Source organism: Triplophysa dalaica, chromosome 15, assembly GCF_015846415.1.
Source record: "Triplophysa dalaica isolate WHDGS20190420 chromosome 15, ASM1584641v1, whole genome shotgun sequence".
Classification (NCBI taxonomy): domain Eukaryota; kingdom Metazoa; phylum Chordata; class Actinopteri; order Cypriniformes; family Nemacheilidae; genus Triplophysa; species Triplophysa dalaica.
In genome coordinates this window covers 2,006,318-2,027,650 of record NC_079556.1, presented here as the reverse complement: position 1 = coordinate 2,027,650, position 21,333 = coordinate 2,006,318, and the positions used below count along the sequence as shown (strand labels likewise).

At 39.6% G+C, this 21,333-nt stretch overlaps 1 protein-coding gene across 1 annotated transcript in view; it reads right to left on the bottom strand.

Annotated features, from left to right (window-relative positions):
- Positions 1-1,764: 1,764 nt before the first annotated feature.
- The window catches only part of kif26ba (kinesin family member 26Ba), a 72,858-nt gene continuing 53,289 nt past the window's right edge, over positions 1,765-21,333 (bottom strand). The window contains exons 6-15 of the mRNA XM_056768101.1: positions 20,398-20,610; positions 20,014-20,111; positions 15,644-15,905; positions 14,451-14,634; positions 12,680-12,839; positions 10,157-10,328; positions 6,717-10,050; positions 5,173-5,375; positions 4,944-5,094; positions 1,765-4,255 (exon numbers count right to left, since the gene is read on the bottom strand). Coding sequence (XP_056624079.1) covers positions 4,107-4,255; positions 4,944-5,094; positions 5,173-5,375; positions 6,717-10,050; positions 10,157-10,328; positions 12,680-12,839; positions 14,451-14,634; positions 15,644-15,905; positions 20,014-20,111; positions 20,398-20,610 — 4,926 coding nt within the window. The 3' untranslated portion in view covers positions 1,765-4,106. The remainder of the gene's footprint in view (positions 4,256-4,943; positions 5,095-5,172; positions 5,376-6,716; positions 10,051-10,156; positions 10,329-12,679; positions 12,840-14,450; positions 14,635-15,643; positions 15,906-20,013; positions 20,112-20,397; positions 20,611-21,333) is intronic.

Genomic DNA, 21,333 nt, shown 5'->3' with positions numbered 1-21,333 from the left:
CATTAGTGCTTCAGTTTCTCATCATTTCTCACCAGTACTTTCATTTGTTGTATGGAGCATCCTTACAGTTTTAAAGGGATAATTCACAAAAATGTCCTGTTGGAATTTACCATCATGTCTTTCAAAACCTACATATGCATCTTTCCTCTGTTGAAGACTATTTGAAGAGAATATTTTGAGAAATGTCTCTGTTGTTTTGCATCTACAATGAAGGCCAATGTTGTATGGTTACCAACATTCTTAAATATAAAATTTTATTACTGGAGATAAAACTAAAATGGTTCATCTAAAGGTCTCAACCACATACTATAGGAAAGCAATTAAAAATCAGTCCATTTAGTCCCTTTCCACAGATGTTGGTTTACATTCATGTGCCAAAGTTGACTATTAATCAACTAAAAGTTTGTTAAGCTGGTAGATTGTTTAAGTTTGCAAAGTTTATAATATCCTGTCTTAAAAAAAAAAGTCCATACTGTTTAGATCTAAACAAGTCTAAACAAGAACACATTTTATAGTTTATCTGGTTAATCCGGGGCTGTCTGCTTGTTCTACAATAATTTAAATGAGCAACACTACGTCTGATTTATAGAGCAGATTTCAACAACTTAGACGGAAAGGTAATGTCATTAAAAATATTTCAGGTTCTAAGGCCCAGAAGCCCACAATGTTGACTAGTGACAGTAACAGAATGCGGTCATGACTCTCACCAGCTGCGTTAGCACAGATGACGATTCTACTCGTCCTATTTCCCCGGAAATCCTTCCCATTGTGTAATTTATACTAAATCTATTTTAACCCTCATGAGTACCGGGACACAGTAAGGCAGGGATTACACATCTCATATCAGCTCCTCTCCTCTCATAACTCTGTGTCCACTAAAGCAAACAGCTTTTCCAGATCCTCTTCTCTGAGTTGAAGATAGCATCGCAAAAGCATCATTCAGTTTGACAGAATGGAGCTTAAGAGGTAATAGAGGAAGCTGTTATGGAGCGAGGGGTTGTCAGCAGTTGTGTGTCCACGGGCTTTTCCAAACTCAACTCAAAGTCTTTTGTTGAGCCAATGACATCATTCCTCAACATGAATGGAGACTCATATCTTTTTAAATTGAACCCTGAAAATCAACTTTTAAGAATTGCTTGGGTCACTCTAAAATCAAAAGACAATATATAGCCAATATAAAGCCTATGCATAAACTATTTTAAGGGCCATTGCATTGTACTTTTAGGGTTAATATTATACTACTGTAGCTAAAGGGATAGTTCACACAAAAAATGTTACTTCTCTTATCATTTAATAAATGTGCTTGAATGAATATAGATAAAGTGCATTAATGTGCTTGGCGTGATTTATTTTCTTTTAATTGCCTTTAATTATAGAGTCACCGGATTCAGCCGTATAAAGAGAAGACAACAGAAACGCTTCCTCCTATTCTGGCATGTAATTGAAATCAGTTCACTTTCATGAAGACAATGAGACTTTCCGCCCTAGACATTCTGATATGATGGGAAACTGTGAGATCTGTCAGCTATTGGATGAACTTGCAAAAATAAAATTGAATTCATTTTTCTGAACAAAGCTCACAAAGTCGTCTGAGATTCTATAGAAAAATGCATCTAATGTTAATGTCTGTTCATTAGAGCATCTCAAAATCCATCGACTGGTCATCCCGTCTGAAAGCTGTGGAGGTTTAGGCATTAGTGAGGAATTGAAAGAGACGTCTGTAAAGTAATTAAAACCATAATTGAAGAAAACAGACAAACTGGGTTGGGTACATAACTTTTTTATATAAGAAATCCCATCAAAAAGCAGACGTTCCATGCAGCAGAATAAGGTTCACACCTTTACAGAAACGGTTGTGAGAACAAACAAAAAAAGCGGTATAACAAGTCTTGTATTCTTATTTTGTGCATTAGAGCAGATTAAAACAAAGTACTTTTTTATAAATGGGTTGTGCAGAATAAGGCAGAAAATGAATAACACTTCCAAAGCGTTCTTTATTTACAGTACATCCGTCCGTATGTCAGTCAAAGATCTGCTTTCCCATAACACAACAAATCATGCCCAATGTCTCTGTATAAACATGAAGCGATATGTCGACAAAAACGTTCATCATACACATCTCTAATGACACCTCTTAAAAGAGAGAGGTCTTACACTTTTTGCAATCATCTTTGTGAACATTGAAGCGCATTAAGGACAATATTCTTTTCACATTGTACCGAATACCACACAATGCATAAGCTGAACAATCCACGTATGTGTCCGGATTTGACGCGTTGCGATGAAACATGAATAAAACATGTGACCAGGAGCATGTCGATATTGCATCGTCTCTCATCTCGCATGATTTGGCGATAGGCGCATTTACGAAGAAATGCAAAAAAGTTAACTTTATATATATATATATATATATATAAAGAACAAAAGTGAAATATAAGTATATATTTATATGTATATATATGGCATGACGTTAGCTACTGTACAATTTTAATGCATAGTGCTTTGCGGGCTAATATGCGTAAATAAATTATAGAATATAAGCATCTCCGTCATACAGGCCTCCTGAGGTAAAAAATAAATAATATCCTTCATTCATTACAATGCCAAAAGGGCAGAGGGAATGACGGGTTCCCCATTGCTTCGGCGGGACGAGGGGTGAAGTGTAAATGGAGAAGCGTATGAAGTCTTTAGGACCAGAAACAGGCTATACTGTATATCTTCATCTATAAACGTTTAGAGCTGAAACCATCTCAAGCACCATATATATAAACAGACATTTACCGAAGTGTTAGCATGTTGACAGTGAGACCACATAGAGTAACATTTTTAAATGGAATGCGACACGAAAGTGTGAAATACATTAGATTGTATATTGTGTCAAATACAGATGTTCCTTTTTACCAATTAGAAAAGATAACTGAAGGGGCAAGAACCACTGTAACTCGGGGGACGTGTGTCTGCCAAAAATATCTCTATTTGTTCCTTCCACTTCTTGGGAGATAATCATTATATTTTAAGAGTTTTCTTTTGGCTGCAGTCCAGTGATAAAATAAACCAATCTTACTGTGGCTACTGCCAACGTCTGCCTTTTAGCAGATCAGTTAGGCCTACCAGGCGAATGTCACGCAATTATTATTCATAAGCAAAGCTTATAAATCCAACGCTGTACCCCCACCCCAATTTTCAGATTGCTTTTATACCCCCGGCCAGGAAGTTTTTCATTTGGAGAAAATCGATCAAGCATCAATCTGGCATGAGAAGCTTTTGTTTCTATAGCTATTAATATTCAAGATCCTTGTCGGTACTGCCAGACTGAGGATTCTTCTCGCATCTCAAGCGTGACACGACGGAGTGGCCCGAGCCCGAGGCGTCGCTGCTGTAAATGCCAACAGAACCGCAGGGGATGTGAAAAATCCATGATCCTGTGCCAAAATCATTACTTTACATCTCGTGCCGTGCTTTTTCACACAACGTGAAACACTCTAGGTGGTCTCAGTGTCTTCAAGAATACAAAAACGAATATAAAACACACGTAACAGTTCATGTCGCATGTAACGATACAAATACGAGTTACCAAGACGCTGAATCAAAGAGTTTAAAACACTTAGTTGAACAAGCAGTTTTAATTTTCTTTTAGTATACCTTTTAACTTTTTTTGTTCGTATGCATTTTTTGTTTAGGCTAGCACCATCTGTACACGAAAATGAAAACGTCTTTCCACAGAAGATGTTGAAGTGTTCGCAAGGCACTTGTCGTCCTTTCTGTTCTGTTTTTCGTTCATCTCGTAAAGCGCTCCATTCTTATTTTCCACGTATGGCAACGTAATTCTTTCGTTCACAACCAGCGGGCAAACCACAACCAACAGCATCAAGGTTCCAAAGTGCTCAACGAGTAAAGTGGGACAACGTTTTTCTTTCGGCTCTCTGACTCTCCAAGTCCAGCCTTTTCGGTTCCCCCCAAAAACCCATTTTAGAAAAATATCAAGCCTTTTTGTTTCCCTGCTCCAGCCATCATTGAACGAGACGCACTCGCTCTCATACACACCCACGTGCAACCGGTTGATCCATCCGACTTCCTATTGTCCTCAACGCTGTGTGGCGAATCCTTTACCGTCGCCGACAGGTGATGTCAAAGCATGTGATCATCATGAGATGAGCTTTGCAGAAGTTGACCCGGTTCTCCAGACGTTCCGTGACGAACTCCAGAGCCTCCAAGTACTCCAGAGAGTCCACTTCAAACGTCTGCTGAAGGTCAACTGCAAACATAGAGGTAATGTTATAATAAGCAGATGTTGAAAAGGAGAAACCAGCCGCACTTGTGTTTGTGCTAACTAAACATTTAAGAGGACTCAAGGGAACTTGACTTGCGGCGCTAATAGTGTTGTTTATTCGCGAGGGCTGTCTGTGTTGTTTAAGAACTCGATTCACTGCAGTAATTATGCAAATAAGATCATCTTTCAAACACGCCCAAAAAATAAGATTTGCATGGAACAATTCACATGCAGATTCATCGCTTCACCACTGTTCTCCAAACTTAAACCGATGAAATGGCACGTTTGGATACATTCCCAGTTATAATGTTCTTTTTAATCGTCATTTAATCGTCATTTGGTAAATTACTTACCGTTATTGGTTTACACAAATGTCTCTTTTAATTTTGTTCTATTAATTGAGTTTGCTATGAGTGGTTTTAAAAAGCAGTTTACAGCACAAAGTTAAATGTGCAGACTATTGAATAGTAAAAATTACAACTAAATGGACTTACAGTGAACTCATTTAAATACTCCTGGTTAATTATTCAAACTAGTTTCTGTGTTCAAACGGTATGCAAAAGCATCGCAACTGTTGAGTAAGAATCACTTCATTATATTTGAATACGACTGTCATCTCTTAGAAACAACACAACAAAGTGTAAACCTTCAGTCCCAAGTGTTGAGATCTTACATTCTGTGGTCCATTTCTCCGGCTCCAGCATCAGATGCTGTTTGGTCTGCTCTAGCTCTTTCTTCAGCCAGTCATATTTGGCCCTGACCTCCGAGATCCTCTGCTGCCGATGCTCCAGGATTTTCAGTTTGGCACTGAAGTACAGCACTTCCTAAGGGGGCAGCAGTAAAACGTGAGACATCCATACAAAGAACAGTCGGGGAACCTTTCTAAACAACAGATCGCTTACTTTATTGCCTGCGGTTCGCCTTCTCTGTAGACGCTCGACGTCATCAATCTCGTAAACCTTGATCTCGAAGGGTTCGGTTAGACCCCTCTGAGCAGGCCGGAGGGGCCCGTCCACCCAGCGGACCCCTGGACTGATCATAGGCTTTCTCACAGGAGACGAGGTGTCCAAGGTGAGGTTGGGAATCAGCCGTCGCCTTTGAGTCCCTATAAAAAGAATTGTGAAAACGAAAAAAAAAAATCATTCATGAATAATAAATAAATTAACCAATAAATAAATTAATAAATGCGTTTCTATTTTTTATTTTAAATAAATAATTGCCGTCATATATTTTACAAAACATTATTTCAAAAATTATAATGACCTCAAAGTAATTGTTTATTTATTTTATTTGTTTGTATTGTGTTTTATTAAATTACATTTTATACACACAGCGTAAACCATAAAAATAGTTTATTAAATAAAAAGCCAGATTTTATTAAATTGAAGAATTGTTTACATTTAGACCCTAGAAAACAACCAATATTTATCACCGAATTATCCGTGGTGGATCAACTTCAACTTTGTAAAGTTACAGGAAAAATATGCGCTGCAATTTATTCACACAGACCGCTGAGATAAGAGCAACAATCCAGCATATCTGCAGTCCACAGAAATGAGGTCTGCACTGAATTGTCTCTCCTTTTTTCATACAAATTGACAGTTCCGGATCTGCTGATGTTTCATCTGATTTGGAACCAAAGAACATGACAGAAAAGGTCAAACTTTCATTATTCTCTCATACTTCATGTTCATATTTTGTGAACAAGAGAGAATCAGAGCGCAGAGCTCAGAAGAACGTTACCGGTGGCAGTTGATGTAAATTTCAATTGCAAACTGCGGTTGTGCTTTTATATCCTGCTCTTGTTTTCAAATGCTGCATTCGCAACACGATTAGAATACAGCTTTTCTTTGCGGTCCAACGTGTACTGGTCGAGCTTTTGTTTCTGTTGTTCGAAAGGTAGGGTTTAAAAGATCACAGTTAAAGCAGCATGCAAACGTTTGCGGTGTTGAAAAATAGGGTACAATTCTTTGCCTGAGGAAACGACAGCGCAGGTCTGTGTTCGGGATTTATTCAGCAATAAATATTCACAGACCACCCACAGCCGTGTTTGGCAACTGCTAGCAGACTAAGACCGGGATCATAACAGATCCTTCAAGTAAGTGTGAGGGAGTACAACTGAATAAAAAGTATTTGTCTCTTCCAACGTTATCTGGAATAAAACCAGAAAACTTTGCAGTACAATAAATACAGTGGAGCACAGTCCAATAGGAAATACATTCATTGTTAAGACACCTATTTTATTGTTAAGAGTAAAAAGTTGGACACTCTGATGTGCCATAAAATATACTTGCCAGACTTGGCAAAACCGAGATCTGGCGTGGGAAATGATGTTTTTGAATTGTGTAGGGGAAATAGTAAGTTTGAAAGTTTTTTCATTCATTTACATTTAAATATGGAATTGGTATTCAAAGATTCTTTAGATCAAATGCATGTGCAAACCCACCAGTATTACTTCTTTTCTTTGAGTTCTTTAGGCTCCTGCGACCACTGATGGAACTGCTGTTCTCACTCATCGAGTCCTGAGCAGATGACGTGCTTCCAGTGGCCTCGCTGTCCCGTATCATGCTCTCATAACCACTACTGCCCCCACTGTGGTAAAACAAGGCTGTCTTTCCCATTGCTGGAGGAAGCTCTCCGCTCAGTACACTACTATTGTCACTGGCGTGCCCGCTACTGCACCGGTGTGGCCTTCTAGGGGCAGTGATCTTACTGTAGGGAGAAGGCAAAGTTTGCACCACCGGCCTTTCATCTCCTTGTGCCGCTGCTCCTTTTTCTTCAGCATCAGAAGCCCCTCGTCCTTGGGAAGCGCGTGAGATGACACTACTCTGTAAAAGCTCAGAGATTCGTCCATTCACTGCCCTTAAAGGTAGCTTTGACGCTAACCCTGTCCCCCTACTGCGACTCAGGGACTGTGTTGACCAAGAATTTTGGTTTTGGTTCTTTCCGTTGGGTGGCAAGCTCGAGCTTCTGTTCACTGACTGCGGGAGAGACTTTGTGGAGAAACTTAGCGTCTTGGTGCTAGATGTTGATAAGCTTCGAGCTTTGGGACTCGCCATGAGGAGTTTGCTTACAGCAGAGATTTTGGATTGACTTGCTTTGGGTGACTGTGGTGCGTTGTTGTTGCCATTCGGTCCATTGGTGGGTGATGAGATAAAGCAACGATTGATGCTTCTACCTGCTCTTGGCATTGTGCTGTCTTTCATGACTCCTCCTTTGGAGCCCAGAGAGGTCAAACTCTCAGTCCTCTCCAGGGAATAGCAGTCATAATGGACCCCATGGGATCTGCCTAAGGAATTGGTTCTGTTTGCTAACTGTTCAAGTTTTGCACTAAACAATCTACTGCTCTCTACATTTGGTGTTTTGTCTTTACCACCCAAGTCTTCAGGTGTGCTCCCATGAAGTGTGTGAGTGTTTCCTGGGTTATGTTGAGGACTTGCTCTGTTCCTCTGGTCAAGGCTAGATTTCCTTATCGGTGGCAATGGGGGGATTCCTTTCTGACGGGAGAAGAAACCCGGTCTCCCAGCTGAACTTTTTCTTTCTAGTGTGGCTCTGGGACTGCAGGGCGTGGAGGTAGTCACCCCTAGGCTTTTATACTCTCCACTTGTGTAACGGTATGTTGAGTCTTCCAGATCATCCTGCTTATTCACTCGATGCCATGCACGAGGGAGACTGCCTGTCCTGAAGATGTCTGCAGAGTACACTTGAGTAATGCTTTCAGATGCGTTGAACACCACCTCGCAGCCATCAACCACTCGATTCATGGAATCAGGCGAGTATACTGCTTCATTACTGTTCTTGTCGAGGATGCATTTTCTTTTTACAGATGTTTGTTTCTCAGATTTTGCCTCAATCTCCTTAGGGTTGGATTCTTCATCACCCTCCCTTTTCATCCAAGGGTCATCAAAATTAAGCTCACTTGATAAGAAAATAGGTGGAGATTTGGCTTGCAAGTCCTGCACTAGCATGGGCTTAACAGCAGCGCAAGGTTGAGTTGTAACGTTGGTTTTAAAAGGAACGTAACCACTTGAAGCTGAGAATGTTTTGTCTTGTTTATGGTTAGTAGGTGGGTTTTTATCATTCACATTGTCGAGTTTATTCAAATCTTTCTCAGAGTTCCTTTGCCCGTTTGAGTCAGGGACACCTTCAAATTCCACTTCCTCTTGTATTTTCAGAAGCCTGTCTTCAGCTAGTGCCTCACCTTGTGCAAAGCACTGCTGGGCAACTAAACTATAAGACGACTGGTCACCATCACTTCCAGTGCTCATTTCACTTAGCCACGAGCTGATTGAAGAGCGTCGGATAGCCTGCACTTCGCCCTCGTTCTTGTTGAGAGGCAGGAATTTAGCAATGTTGACTTCTGAAATGGTAGCAGTTGTGGTGCAGGGAGCAGTGGTGTAATGCTCCAGGTCTTCACTCATGCTGCTGATGATACTAACAGGCCTTGAACATGAGGCTACAGCTTGTACTGAACAGTCACTGTTAAAGCTGATAATACTGGTAGGTCGTCCATTGTCCATCGCCCCTTTAATGGTCCGTTTTTCCACCAAGGTGAACACCAACTCATCTTCTCCATTTGGCTCCAACGGCTGTTGTAATGTTACTGTGGCTGCGTTGTTCTTCAAATCTTTTCTGTCCATAGGCAGCTGGGGAACATCGTCATGCAGCGTCTCGGCTGATCCGATGCTATTGCAGGATGAAGATCTTCTTAGGACCTTAGGACTCATTCCCACTGGAGAGGTTCTAGATTCAGGATTAAGCAAAGATTCCATGGATGACTTTCTAGAGTCCTTATATAGATTTTGGGAGGAGTGAGGAGGAGTGCTTGGCATTATTCCTTTCTGGGTGTACACTTTGCAGCGCTGAGAGGGAGACGATGGCGATTTGTATTCCGCGGTTTTAGTGAGACTGGCAATGCCTAACCTTGGAGAGCCCATTGGACGAGTCTTCCCCTCACTGCTGCTCCCACCACTAATGGATTCTCTGCTGTCGTGTAAGCTTGAGCTCTTGGCCCTCTGAAGAGGAGTGAGTTGCCCAATACCGCTACTACCTGTCACACTTCTGCTGGTGGAGAGTCCACAACTGCCTGTTGAACATTGTGCCAGGCTTTCAATAATAGAAAGAGCAATCTCTGCTTCTTCCACCACCTCACGGATTTCCTCCAGCTGCTGGTCATTAGAGATCCTTTTGGGGGAACTGGATTGGTGGCTTTCCTTGACAGCTTGGCCAGGCTCGAATTTGGCAGCTTTGTTGGTGGGGGCTTCTTCGAACGGGAATTCTGTAACTTCTTCTCGTCCGTCGATGCAGTCAAGCCTTTCTTGAAGCTCTGCAAAAGTGTTGCACTTAAGACAGTCTTTCTCCTTTTTACCCGACTCTGGTCCCTCTTCCGGTACAGGCGGAAGCGACTGAGGATAAGTGTGTTGTGAGGCCTGAGCAATTTGGGCTTCAGCCTGTTGTTGAGACGGTTGTGACTCCAAAGGAGCCGTAATGGGATCTGGTATATTTGTATGCAGGGATGGGATGATAGGAACAAACTCGGGAGGACCTTCGTTGTCTGTTAGCTCTTTGTCTGAGAGGGCTGAGCCATTTGGACCCACGTAGATAACTGTGTCACAAGACTGCTCGCTGCTGGAATAGTCGTCTGGGTCACTGGAGAGGTGAAGCAGGGGCATCTCTGAATCAACAACATGTCGGGAATGGATGGTTCTTAACTGCGTTGGGCGGCGCATTCTTCCTTCTTCGCATGAGCTTTCGCCACCAGAGGAGCTAGATGTGTATTGCTATAAAAGAAAACATAAGCTTTACATACCTTTATTGTATTATAAAGTACATACTGTATACTCAGAGACTATTGAGTGATTTAGAAAATTAGGAACGGTGCCATACCACGTTTACTTTAGCCTTCTTTTTCTTCAGCCTAAGAACCCGAGATGCGATCTGAAGGGTGGAGAGTGTCTCTGAGAATTCGTTAGGAGATAAGGAGATGTGAGCTATCATGGTGGTGCGACAATTCATGTTGCCCAGGGACTCTCGTAATAGCATGGTCAGCTTACTATCTCTGTCGACAAAAACATCAATGAAATGTTAATTCTGTTAGCATACAGATATGAACATACATAAAGCAACTATGTTTTAAATGCTTTAACTTCACTTTGTTTTAATGCTTAAACATCTTTAGCATATAAATTAGCAGAATATTTTAATCTAGACCTTTTAAATAACTAAACTGTTTGGCCACCTTCATTTGCTGACCCAATTTGAAAAAGAATGACTCTCGGACAGTCTCTATCTTTAGAGAGAGAGAGAGAGACAGAGAGAGAGAGAGGAACACTTTCTCTTCTGTCTGTCTTCCCCATGGCAACCATTAGAGGTGACATATAAAGCTGTTTTTTCAGAGATGACTCAGCTACCATAATGACATGCACATGTTAACCTATTTACAGACATAGACGGTTATTAATCATAAACGGATTATTGTCAAGTGGTAAATGAACAGTGAGCATATGGCTAAGCATCTAAGCATACAGTACACAACAATTATTTAATTTGTAACAATGATGCAGCAAAATTTACAGACATATTGTATTAAGATATGACTTAAATAGACCCCCCGAAAAATTACAACTGTAGGAAAAACTACGATAGTAGTCAAAAGTGCCCCAGAACTGTTTGCTTTCTTACAACCTTTACAATATCTACTTTTTTGTTCAAAAGAACAAAGAAATATATGAAGCTGTTTTTCCTACTATGGTAGTCAATGGTGGCCAAGAACTGTTTGGTTACAAGCATTCTTCCAACTATCTCTCTCTGTGTTCATCACAACAAAGACATTTTTTGGTCTGTTCCTTTAAGGCTAACACTATACAGTATATTCACCCATTTGCAAAAAATAAAAACACATAATTAATATAAATGTTACGATTTGGTTGATTGTTTCTGTGCCCTGGATTCACCATTGCATTCCACTTTAAAACGAATCATTAATTCTACATCTGACATTTCCTCAGAGAGGTTAAATCCTTCAATTTGAGAAATAAAAAGCAGCTCCGATGTTATTTAGCGCTAATTAAATACCCGCGCAAAACTGGTGACTTTTGTGCATTTATATTCATTTATGATACATGCATATTAATTCAGCTTATCTTGTACAAATGCTGCGTTTCGGTGAAAAGCTCCGAACCCAAATTAAATCTCAGCTCTCCCGAGCGCTCACAATTCTATGCTTAAACCCCACGATGCTTTGCAATGCAAATTCGCCGTGATTAAATTTGGCAGCCATGTTATAAAAAAAACCCACGTGCCTCAAGGGAGCTCATCGGAAACAGTGCAAATAAAAAACGTGTCTGGAACATGCGCGGCAGCTTCTGGAAGTCGCCCGTTTAACCCAAATTAACATGTTGCTTAAAGAAAACAAAGTAGCAGTTGCAGTGAAATGGTCTGTGTTAAGGACATTAGATGAACCCCAGTGAACGCGAAACGACATCTGTCTCTATGTGGTTGTCTGGCTGAAGCTAATTCACTTACAGTATCTACAAGCCCCGAGGAGAAGTAACGGTTAAAATCTCTCCACAGACTTGATGTAGCATTAGAATCCATTTATAATTGCTTGCATCAAGGGCTCGAAAATGTCAGTTTGTACATATTATTCAAAAATTAGCACATTTTATTGCATCTTTAATGAGTTTAGCTCCAGGCGAATTACTTTTTATATATTACTATAACAGTGATGCTTGTAGGTAAGACTGAAGATTGTGAAAATGAGTGCTTGGAATAAAATAATAGTATACGAACAAAAACTTAGGACACAGACCAGCTAAAAAGTGGCCAAAACCCATCTTACTCCTCTTGAAAAAACCATCACATGATGGGTTAGGTATGATTGATGCTGGTTTGACAAACTTGAACCAGCACATGTCCAGCTTAAACCAGCACAAACCGGCATCAAAACCAGACCAGCATATGCTGTTTTTTTTCAACAGGGACAACAGATAATAAATCACCCTTACAAAAATCTACTTCAAGTAAATGTTTTTTTAGGGTTCAACTAGCAGTATAGAGGACGTGGTTTGTGTACTATTTGAGAGTAAATTGGCACACTTTTTGTTAATACTTTACAAATATAACTAATAAATAATAAACTTTTGAGTAGCCTACACAACTATAGTTTTACTGCAACTATACTACTAGTGAACTTAAAGGTATCCTGGAAGTCTAGAAGTCCAGTACTTGTAGGATGTTTTTAGTTAATTAAACTACATTTTGAAGAATACTTTCTTATTTTTTGGTTTAAACAATTATTCTAACAGTGCACTTGAATACACTTTTTGTAAGGGCATCTAAAGCTGGTTCCAGCTTTTATAACAAGGTAAATACATCATATTTATCATAAACGGTATACAGACGTCTTACTTGTAAGGGATGTGCTTGCTGCCATTGACTAAAGCCATTATGACGTTCCCAAGGGCGGATAGAGAGAGACACGGTCCTGTTGTGCTGTCTCGGGTCTTGTTCAAAACCTTCACACAACTGCCCAGATCGATGAGATGCAGTCGACTCCTGCCTCCAGACACTGAACAAAAGAGATACAGTTAGATTTGCTGTAGATTTTTACTTCAAGCAAAACAAATAACATATCTCAACATATGTCTGCCTTACATGGAACACAAAGAAGGATTTTCATTTTGAAAAATGTTAATCAATAAAATTAGATTTTTGCGTCACACAATAAAAGTTGTTTACTTAAAGCGAGAGTTTACTCAAAAATAAAAACTAATTTAGGCTACTCACCCTCGAGTTGTTTCAAACCTGTATATATTTAATTTTTCTGTTGAACACAAAAGAAGATATTTAGAATAATGTCGGAAACCCAACGGTTCTGGGGCACCATTGACTACCATAGTGTTTGATCAAGATCTATGGAAGTACCTCAAAACTGTTTAGATACAACATTTATTCACACTTATTCATTTGGCAGACGCTTTTTTCCAAATATCTTCTAAATATCTTTTGTGTTCAGTGGAACAATAAAATGAATATAGTTTGAAACAACTTGAGGGTGAGTAAATGATGTCAGAATTTCCATTTTTGGGCAAACTGTTCCTTTAAAAGTATGTTTACCGAGCCTTTTCGATCGCTAACATTCTGCCCCATATCTCCATTTGTGTTCCACGTAAGAAAGAAAGTCATGACGGTGAGATTTTTTGATGATCTATTTAAAAGGAATGTTGCTCGACTTCTCATAACTGTGTTAAAAAAGGCAAAACTACCGTAGTACATACCAGATTACTTTGAAGAATACCATAGTGCATGTCCGAAATGCATCTTATGGCCTTCGTAAATGTACTCAAAGCCATTCAATTTCTTTAGTTTATGATTTAAGTGAAGACCATATAACTGACTGTTTTCTATAGAGCTGCTTATTCAAAACCTGGGAAAATGCTTGCAAACGTTTAAATGCAACAGAATTTGAATTTGTCAAAACTGTACATGGTCATATTAACAGTAAATGGTTTAACCTTGTCTTGGAAACATTTTGGGTGGATTTCATGTCTATCATCACAGTCACATGCTTGTGAACAGTTTGGAGGTAGTTCAAGTTACCCTGATACCTCAAAAGCTCAGGCCAACACATCTGGTTTTACTTTCTGCTCCAGTCTCCGTCGGAAAGATAAAAAGCTCACTCGTGCCAAAAAGAACGTTTCTCGTGATAAGAGAAATTAGCACTCTTCTCCAGAAATAGCCCAAATTAACACAACAGCTTTTAACATCAGATCGCACGTCACATTTGCAATGGCACTTTTGTTTTTGGTTTATATCACGTTCTGTCTAAGATTATCAAGGACTGGGTATTTATAATCCAGACAGGCAACATTCTGAAGCAAAACTTTGACTTTTTGAGCAGCAGATGAAAGTACAGCATGAGGTAAACAGGTTTGACAGACGTTGTTAATGAGCTGGCCATAATGACTGAGGCTGGCGACTGTTACAGATTTATTCAAATGAATGATGTTAATGACACCTTAGTACATACAAGTCCATTAAAACTGATGAAAAGATGATTAACACCTTGGAGTTTAAATTTCAATGCTGTTGGTGAATATGGTCAACCAGTATGGACCTTCTGGTCAAAATTAACATTTATGCATTTGGCAGATGCGACCAAACCAAATGTTCTACTCACTTCCTCCCTTGCCGGTCTTCTCCATTCGATACTGGTAGATGTGAAGTGTGAAGAGCATGTGAGAGTTACGATGCTCCTCTTCATCACAGTCCGGCTTGCTGCTGTACCTTGCCGCAATGGCAGCGTCCAGGAAGAAAGCGGCTTTTTCTGCGGTTGGAGCACGTAATTCGCTCTGATTCTGCAACTGTACGCAAACACAGAGAACATCAGTCTGTAGCACACTCTCTGAGAAAGCAACACTCACTTTGTTTTCTTCAACATTTTACGATATCATGTTGTTTTTCTAAACAACACTGTGGATAAATAAAACAAAGCATCAAAATACTGTCAGTTCAGCTACGTCTTAATGTCTGAATGGAAATGTTTGTTATTGAGGAAAACGTATTTCGTGTAAGCACTTTGGTATCACGTCTGGAGCCTGTCAGGTCTGAAAGAGCTGCGTTTCACAGGAACCGGAGAAGTGGAGGCATTACAATCCACTGCTGTGAGGTATCGGTCCAAAATGAGATTAGTGCTGATGTCTGAGGGATTAAAGACACAGTGGTTGCTACTACCCGACTAATCCTATTAGCATATTAGCATTTTACCAACAATGCCATCTTTATTGGACGTTGATTGTCGTGCTTTTTCTACACAGATAATCCTTGAATACGGAAACTTCTTGCGTGTCAGATGTGGTAAATGTTCAAATTTAATTACATTTTTGGTTAATTATATGCCTCTGAGTGATTTATTTTGCAGTTATAACCATCTATCACATGGCTGGTAAGCAAATAAACAAAACATGGAGATAAAATATAAGGCCGTTTCTCATTTCCAAGAAAGCAAAGAACAGACTTGTGTATTCACGGAGACCGGTCTTTCAGTGCAGCCTCGGCAGAACAAACTCGGATGGACGCGCCACAATGATTTATGGGACTTCAAGCAGCACTTCAATACATCGTTCATATCAAGAAAACATCTGAGTATTTGAACCGACTTTGACGGTTTTTAATGACGTACCCTGTTGAAAAAAACAGCAAATGCTGGGTTAGGTATGTTTTGATGCTGGTTTGACCAGTTTAAACCAGCTATGGACCAGCACATGACCAGCTTAAACCCGCAGAAACCAGCAACAAAACATACCAAACCAGCATATGCTGTTTTCTTCAACAGGGCAGACAGAGAACAACGCATATTGAGAAGTGTTTTACCTGCATTCCGCAGATGGGGTCCTCACAGAGATAGACCCCCGGAGACTGGCCGTCCTGCAAACTGCCTGTCGCCACCTCAGACAACAAGTCCTTCAGGTTTTCATCTTTTCCCCAGACCTCGACTGCAGACACTCGTACGGAAAACCTTGCGCCTGTCTTTTCCTTGCATTCGTTGATCAGTTTAAAGAGCCAGGAAATGGCACAAGGAATGATTCCCAAACTCTGCATGGACTCGTCCTTGCCGATCATGGTGTAGGATTTCCTGCAATAAAGAGTCAACTTTATAGAGTGTTCACTGTTAAGGACAACAGACTGATGATCCATGTTGGCCAAGATCTAACCTGGTGATTTAGTTGACCAGGTGAAAATGAATAAAGATAAGATTGGAACACGAAAGTTCAGGTGGGACTGTTGTTTTGACAAACAGACCTTAAAAACAGGGGAGGATTTAGGGATTTCGGGGCCCAAGGCAAATCCATCCCCAACTATGCGCCGTTAAAAATATATAAAAATATAAAAAACTACAGATTTAACTGATATATTAGTATTAAGATTATATGAAGAAGTGTTACAAAGGAGCTTTAGGTGCAGCCCAAACTCATAATCAAAGTAGGCGCAGAACAGAACACCTGCATCTATTTATGTGACTCTAATTCAAATGTACAAAAGCAGTTTTTTCAGAGTCTGGATTGAGAAACAAAAACAAACAGAGGAAAAGATGAAATCTACATTTAGGTAAAGCGCATTTTTATTCATTTTGCTGCAAGGTTAAGACTTTTATACACAATTTTGTTCACAATTATAGGGTTATATCTAACATTATTGACAAAAGTGAGTTATTCACATATTCTTATTTCACATATTCTTAAGGGTGAAATGATTCTACAGATATGTTTCACGGGTTGTCTTGTTCAAGACCATGCAACAGATTGCAGTTCCTGTTGTAATACAGACAGGATAATATCTTCTATTAGTTCAAAGATGTTGATCATCATAATATTAATTATATTATGCATCAAATTGAATAAATGACATACTATAATTTTAAGAAAACTAACCAGTACTTCACATACCATCAATTTCTGGTGGAAATATATCAAATTCTACCACGTACCATAGTCTCTGTCTGGCCGCAGAAGTATAGTATAAATGTGTCTGGTCTGTTTCACACTTTTTAATGTGATGCTTAGCTTTTGGCATAAACCTCAGTGACAGATGTCATACACATACTAGGTAAAAACACGCATTAAACACTTTAAAGTCTGTAAAAAATATAAAATTAGCATAACTTTGCTTATTAATATGATCAGAAAATGTTGCGTGCCTATTCAAGAGGGCATTTTATCTGGACTAAATGGATTTTTACGTCCCCAAAGCTCCTATGTTTGACAGTGCGCTGACACGTGCCATATGTCTGGCTGTGCTCGAGTAAGCACATAAGCTGTGTGGGCAGCACTGGGCATTAACAGCAGGTTTGCCCACAAAACCAGAACCGGCACAACAGCCTGTTGATTGGCAGCATGTGCGGATACATTTCTGGACATTGGCCTCCATGCCGGGACATGAAGAAACACCCCTGCTGTTGACATAAAAGGGACCACTAAACAAAGCCATATGTCACACTACACATTCTGGTCAGACTAAACTTCAAAAGCTGTAATGGAGAAGAGATGATAAAATTCTTTAAAGGGCTCATTTGGCGCGAATACGTGTTTTTCTTTTTTGTGGTTTGTTATAAGCTGCACATGCATGTAGTAGACACCTAAAATTGCAAAAAGTGTCCGATTAAAAGCTGCAATTCTATCTAAATGCGAATGCTCACCCAGACCTACCTGAGACCTCTAGTGTAACCACACCCCCACAAATCCAGGGCAGTTTGTGGTATGATTTGACTAAAACCGCCTAAATGTTTACGCAAGTAAGGTGGTGTACCTGTCAGTACAATTGAAGAGGAACCTGATGTTCCAAATATGGTAAGAGGCGTTACATTTCCATCACACACTTGCAGTATTCAACCACCACTACACACTGGATAACTGGCCAATCATAGCACACCTCGCTTTTCAGAGCGGTGAGCTTTGTAAAAAATCTGCGCGTTTCAGAGAGGCGGAGCAAAGAGGAGATACAAACAGATACAATATGACCCCTATTAAAGGTTGTTGCAATAAGAAGGAATATAATTCGCTACGCTGCGACGTCACAACATGCTATTTAGAAAAATTGATTTCCTTCACCAAAAATACAAGAGGTAAGTGCTCCATTGCTTTTGAAAATCACGATTTCATTATAACTATTTCTTTTTAATGAATTTTAAGCCTGAGGAAGATAGAAAAAAATACTCTATTTAAAAAACAACACACATTTAAGAATAAAGATCCTTAAAAGGTTCTATTTCTGGTTCCTCAATGAATGCGACCATTATGAAAAAGAGGTTAGGCAGATATATAAATGATCATTTTGCAAAGTAAGAAGTTATACAGTAGTCATATGCTTTGCTTGTTTTGACATCCTTTTTTCATAATGTAAAAAATGCTCCTTCCGTTCTGTACGATTTCCCCGTACCGTATCAAAGCTGCTCGACTAAAAGCCTCTTTCAGATCAAATAATGTTGCTGGGCTTTTACTTCCAGGTGGAAAACAAGATTGATGCTCTGTAGCAGATGACCAAACAGAAAAGCGGTAATTCAATCAGTCTAGATGGAGTGTGGCATGATGGGAAGGCGGAGCTTACGAGATTCAATTACTGCAGCATCTCTCTTAAAATTTTTACACACTCACATCCATTATACACTTCAACCTGTCCCTCACTTTTATGGATTCTGACTTATTGCAATAAAGCACAAATAAGCCCCCGGCCTGATCAGGCAATTTCAGGACCATCCTCGCTCGCGTACGCTGGCAATTTTATAGTCTGAATACAGCGTATCCTCGCAACCAGGATCAAGAGGTCAGGGTGTATTATGCATAATTAAAATGTTGCTCTCTGGTTCATTTGAAGTTAAAAACGTCCACAGGATTGTGAAAACAAATTTGTGTATAAGCCTGACAAATCTTGAAAGATTCAATCTGGTGAAAATGCCCACGGTTATTACTCTCAACATGCTAACAGGCCAGCGTCTGGGTTGTTACAGCTAGTTAATTAGCTTTGGACCGGTGACCAATGAGATCACAGTTGAATGCTGTTCCAGTGATGTATGAGCCGGTCTTTGGTGTTCAAGTAAAGGTTAATGAAAACAAGGCATCTGAGGCATTACATGTAGCCATCAATTCACTGACCACCAGCCACATTTCTTCTCTTGTTTCCACTCAGATGGATGGATAATTTTTACACTCATCCTCCAGAAACAACTCTGGGCAATAACAAAGAAACCGGATGAGATCATCTCGTGGCTACGCATGTTGTGAAGCTAATTCCATCTTATTCTCAGGATGCATTGTGGAGGGGGGTGTTTACTGGACATAAAATATGTCAGTGAGATGAAAGCATAACAGTATGAATTAAGGCTCTGACATTCATTAGAAAGGCAAGGAAAATGTCTGGCTGAAAAGGCACTTACACGATATTAGACAGGGGCAATGGAAGAGGTTGGTGACAGCGGGTTGATATATTAGAACGATGTTGAAATGACACTAATCTCCCTGTCTTGACGAAAGGCTGACAAGAGCTTAAAAGAGCAGACAACAGTCTTGTAATTTGAAGCTCATGCTGAAAGTTTTGTAGAGCATTACATGTTCAAACTGGGGAAATGAGATATGAGATTTCTGTAATAACATCTGAATTAATTTCCTGTAGCTTTCCTGTAGCACAGTGGTTAGAGCGTGGCGCTAGAAAAACTAAGGTCAGGGGGTTGAGCCCGGGGATTTTCAATATTTTCAATAATCTCAATATTTTGATTTTTTTTAACCCTCAGATTCCTGAGTTTAAAACGGTTGTATCGGTTGTGTCCTATTCTAACAACTAGAAATCGTATTTATTAAATTTCGAAAAATTCAACAATAAGACTGGTTTTGTTGTCCAGGGTCACATTTGCTTCTGCTTTGATTTCTCTTTTAGGAGAAACATCTGAGAATCAAATCTACAGAGGTATAATAGAGTAACTTCTGATCAACAGTTTTTCTCTGGTTTGAACTTTAATCGAGTACTATTTTTATGGCCCTTGTGCCCCTTCTAATTTTCTAAAAGCCCATCGATGGATAAACCACTTTTAATATTAATAAATATTAGGCATTTGTCATTGAATAAAATCCTCTTGCTCGTGAGTTTTACTTTCCCATCAGCGACATGCTCTCTAGATAACCGCATCGACCACTAAAAATCCATATCCACAGACGACCAGCCAAAGAGTCTGTTGGCTTTCTGCTTAAAGCCACTTACCAAGTTTGGAGTGTCCAAAACAAAACACGCATCCGTCTGCTCCATTGACCACAGACTGGATGACCTCAGCCACGGTTCCTGCACACACCTCCGCCTGGTGCCAGGAAACACACAACAGACAATCAAATGCACGTCATATCAGTTTTGAGATTTTCACATATTTAAATAGTTTGCTAGGATTATAGGAGCTAGTTAGATTGGTTAAAGGTTTCTTTTTATAATGCCTATACATGCAGAAATGAATGGGGGATATAGTTCAAAAGTGCTGAAAAAGTTGACAGTCATAACTGCTTTTGAAAAATGAGCTTTAATCAAATTAAAGGTTTAAACATTAAAGGTTTCCTCTTTACATCTTTTGAAAAAATATAAAGATCCTTTACCTGAGAGGCATCATGGGAGAATGCAGCATCAAAGGCGAACATCTTTGGAGGAACCTGATTGGTGGTGCCGCGTTTCTGGGATTGATTCGGCTGAGTGTTGGCCGCTGGGTCCATGATGGTCACTTGCTTCTTACGTGAATCAACCTTCAGGAAAGAGCTGGATTCTGCAGCGCTGGTGGGCGTTGAAGGACACACGCGTACCATCACTTTTACCTGCACAGAAACACAGCGACCTTCCTCTAAGCATTGAATCAAAGTGGAAAGTTCCAAAGAAGCAGCTATATATAAGCACAAACAACAACATTCAGCTTGAGGGAAAATATGCTTTTTAGGTTCTTAGCTTTATGGATGGCAGATTTAGTTTGTCTGTGCTTCCTAAACACTGAGTATGCTGCTTTATGTGGTTTTAAACTTTGCCACGGCAACATGGCTGCATTAGAATCAGTTATTTATAAATTTCACTTGCAAGCATTAAACTTTAACGTTAATAAAAAAAGTCAGGAAGAATTGGAAAGATTTGCTGAAGTTCAGCTGAAGTTTCGTTTGGAGGTCTAAAAGTATGTGTTAGTTGTAAAGATTTGAAAAGGATTCGGGATAAAACAAGATTAAAAGTCATTTCAGTATTGTAGGGTATAAACAAAAGTAAACTAGTCCGAAGTAAATATGATTAATATTGCCAAATCAATTCCATACACCAAATGTTTTGAATCATCTAATCTATAGCTGTTTAAAATGTAGTATAAATGGTAAACACATTCCGTTAGAAAGCGAAAATAAGTAAAAAAACGATGTAATAATACATCTTACGCTGTTATTCTGTTTACCCTTCCAGATGTGTAGCACAGTGAGTCATATATAAGCATCAGACTCAATGTCCTGCTTACAAGCATGTGCTCAGTAAAACCGTCATTCTCATGCACTGAAAGCAATTACAGA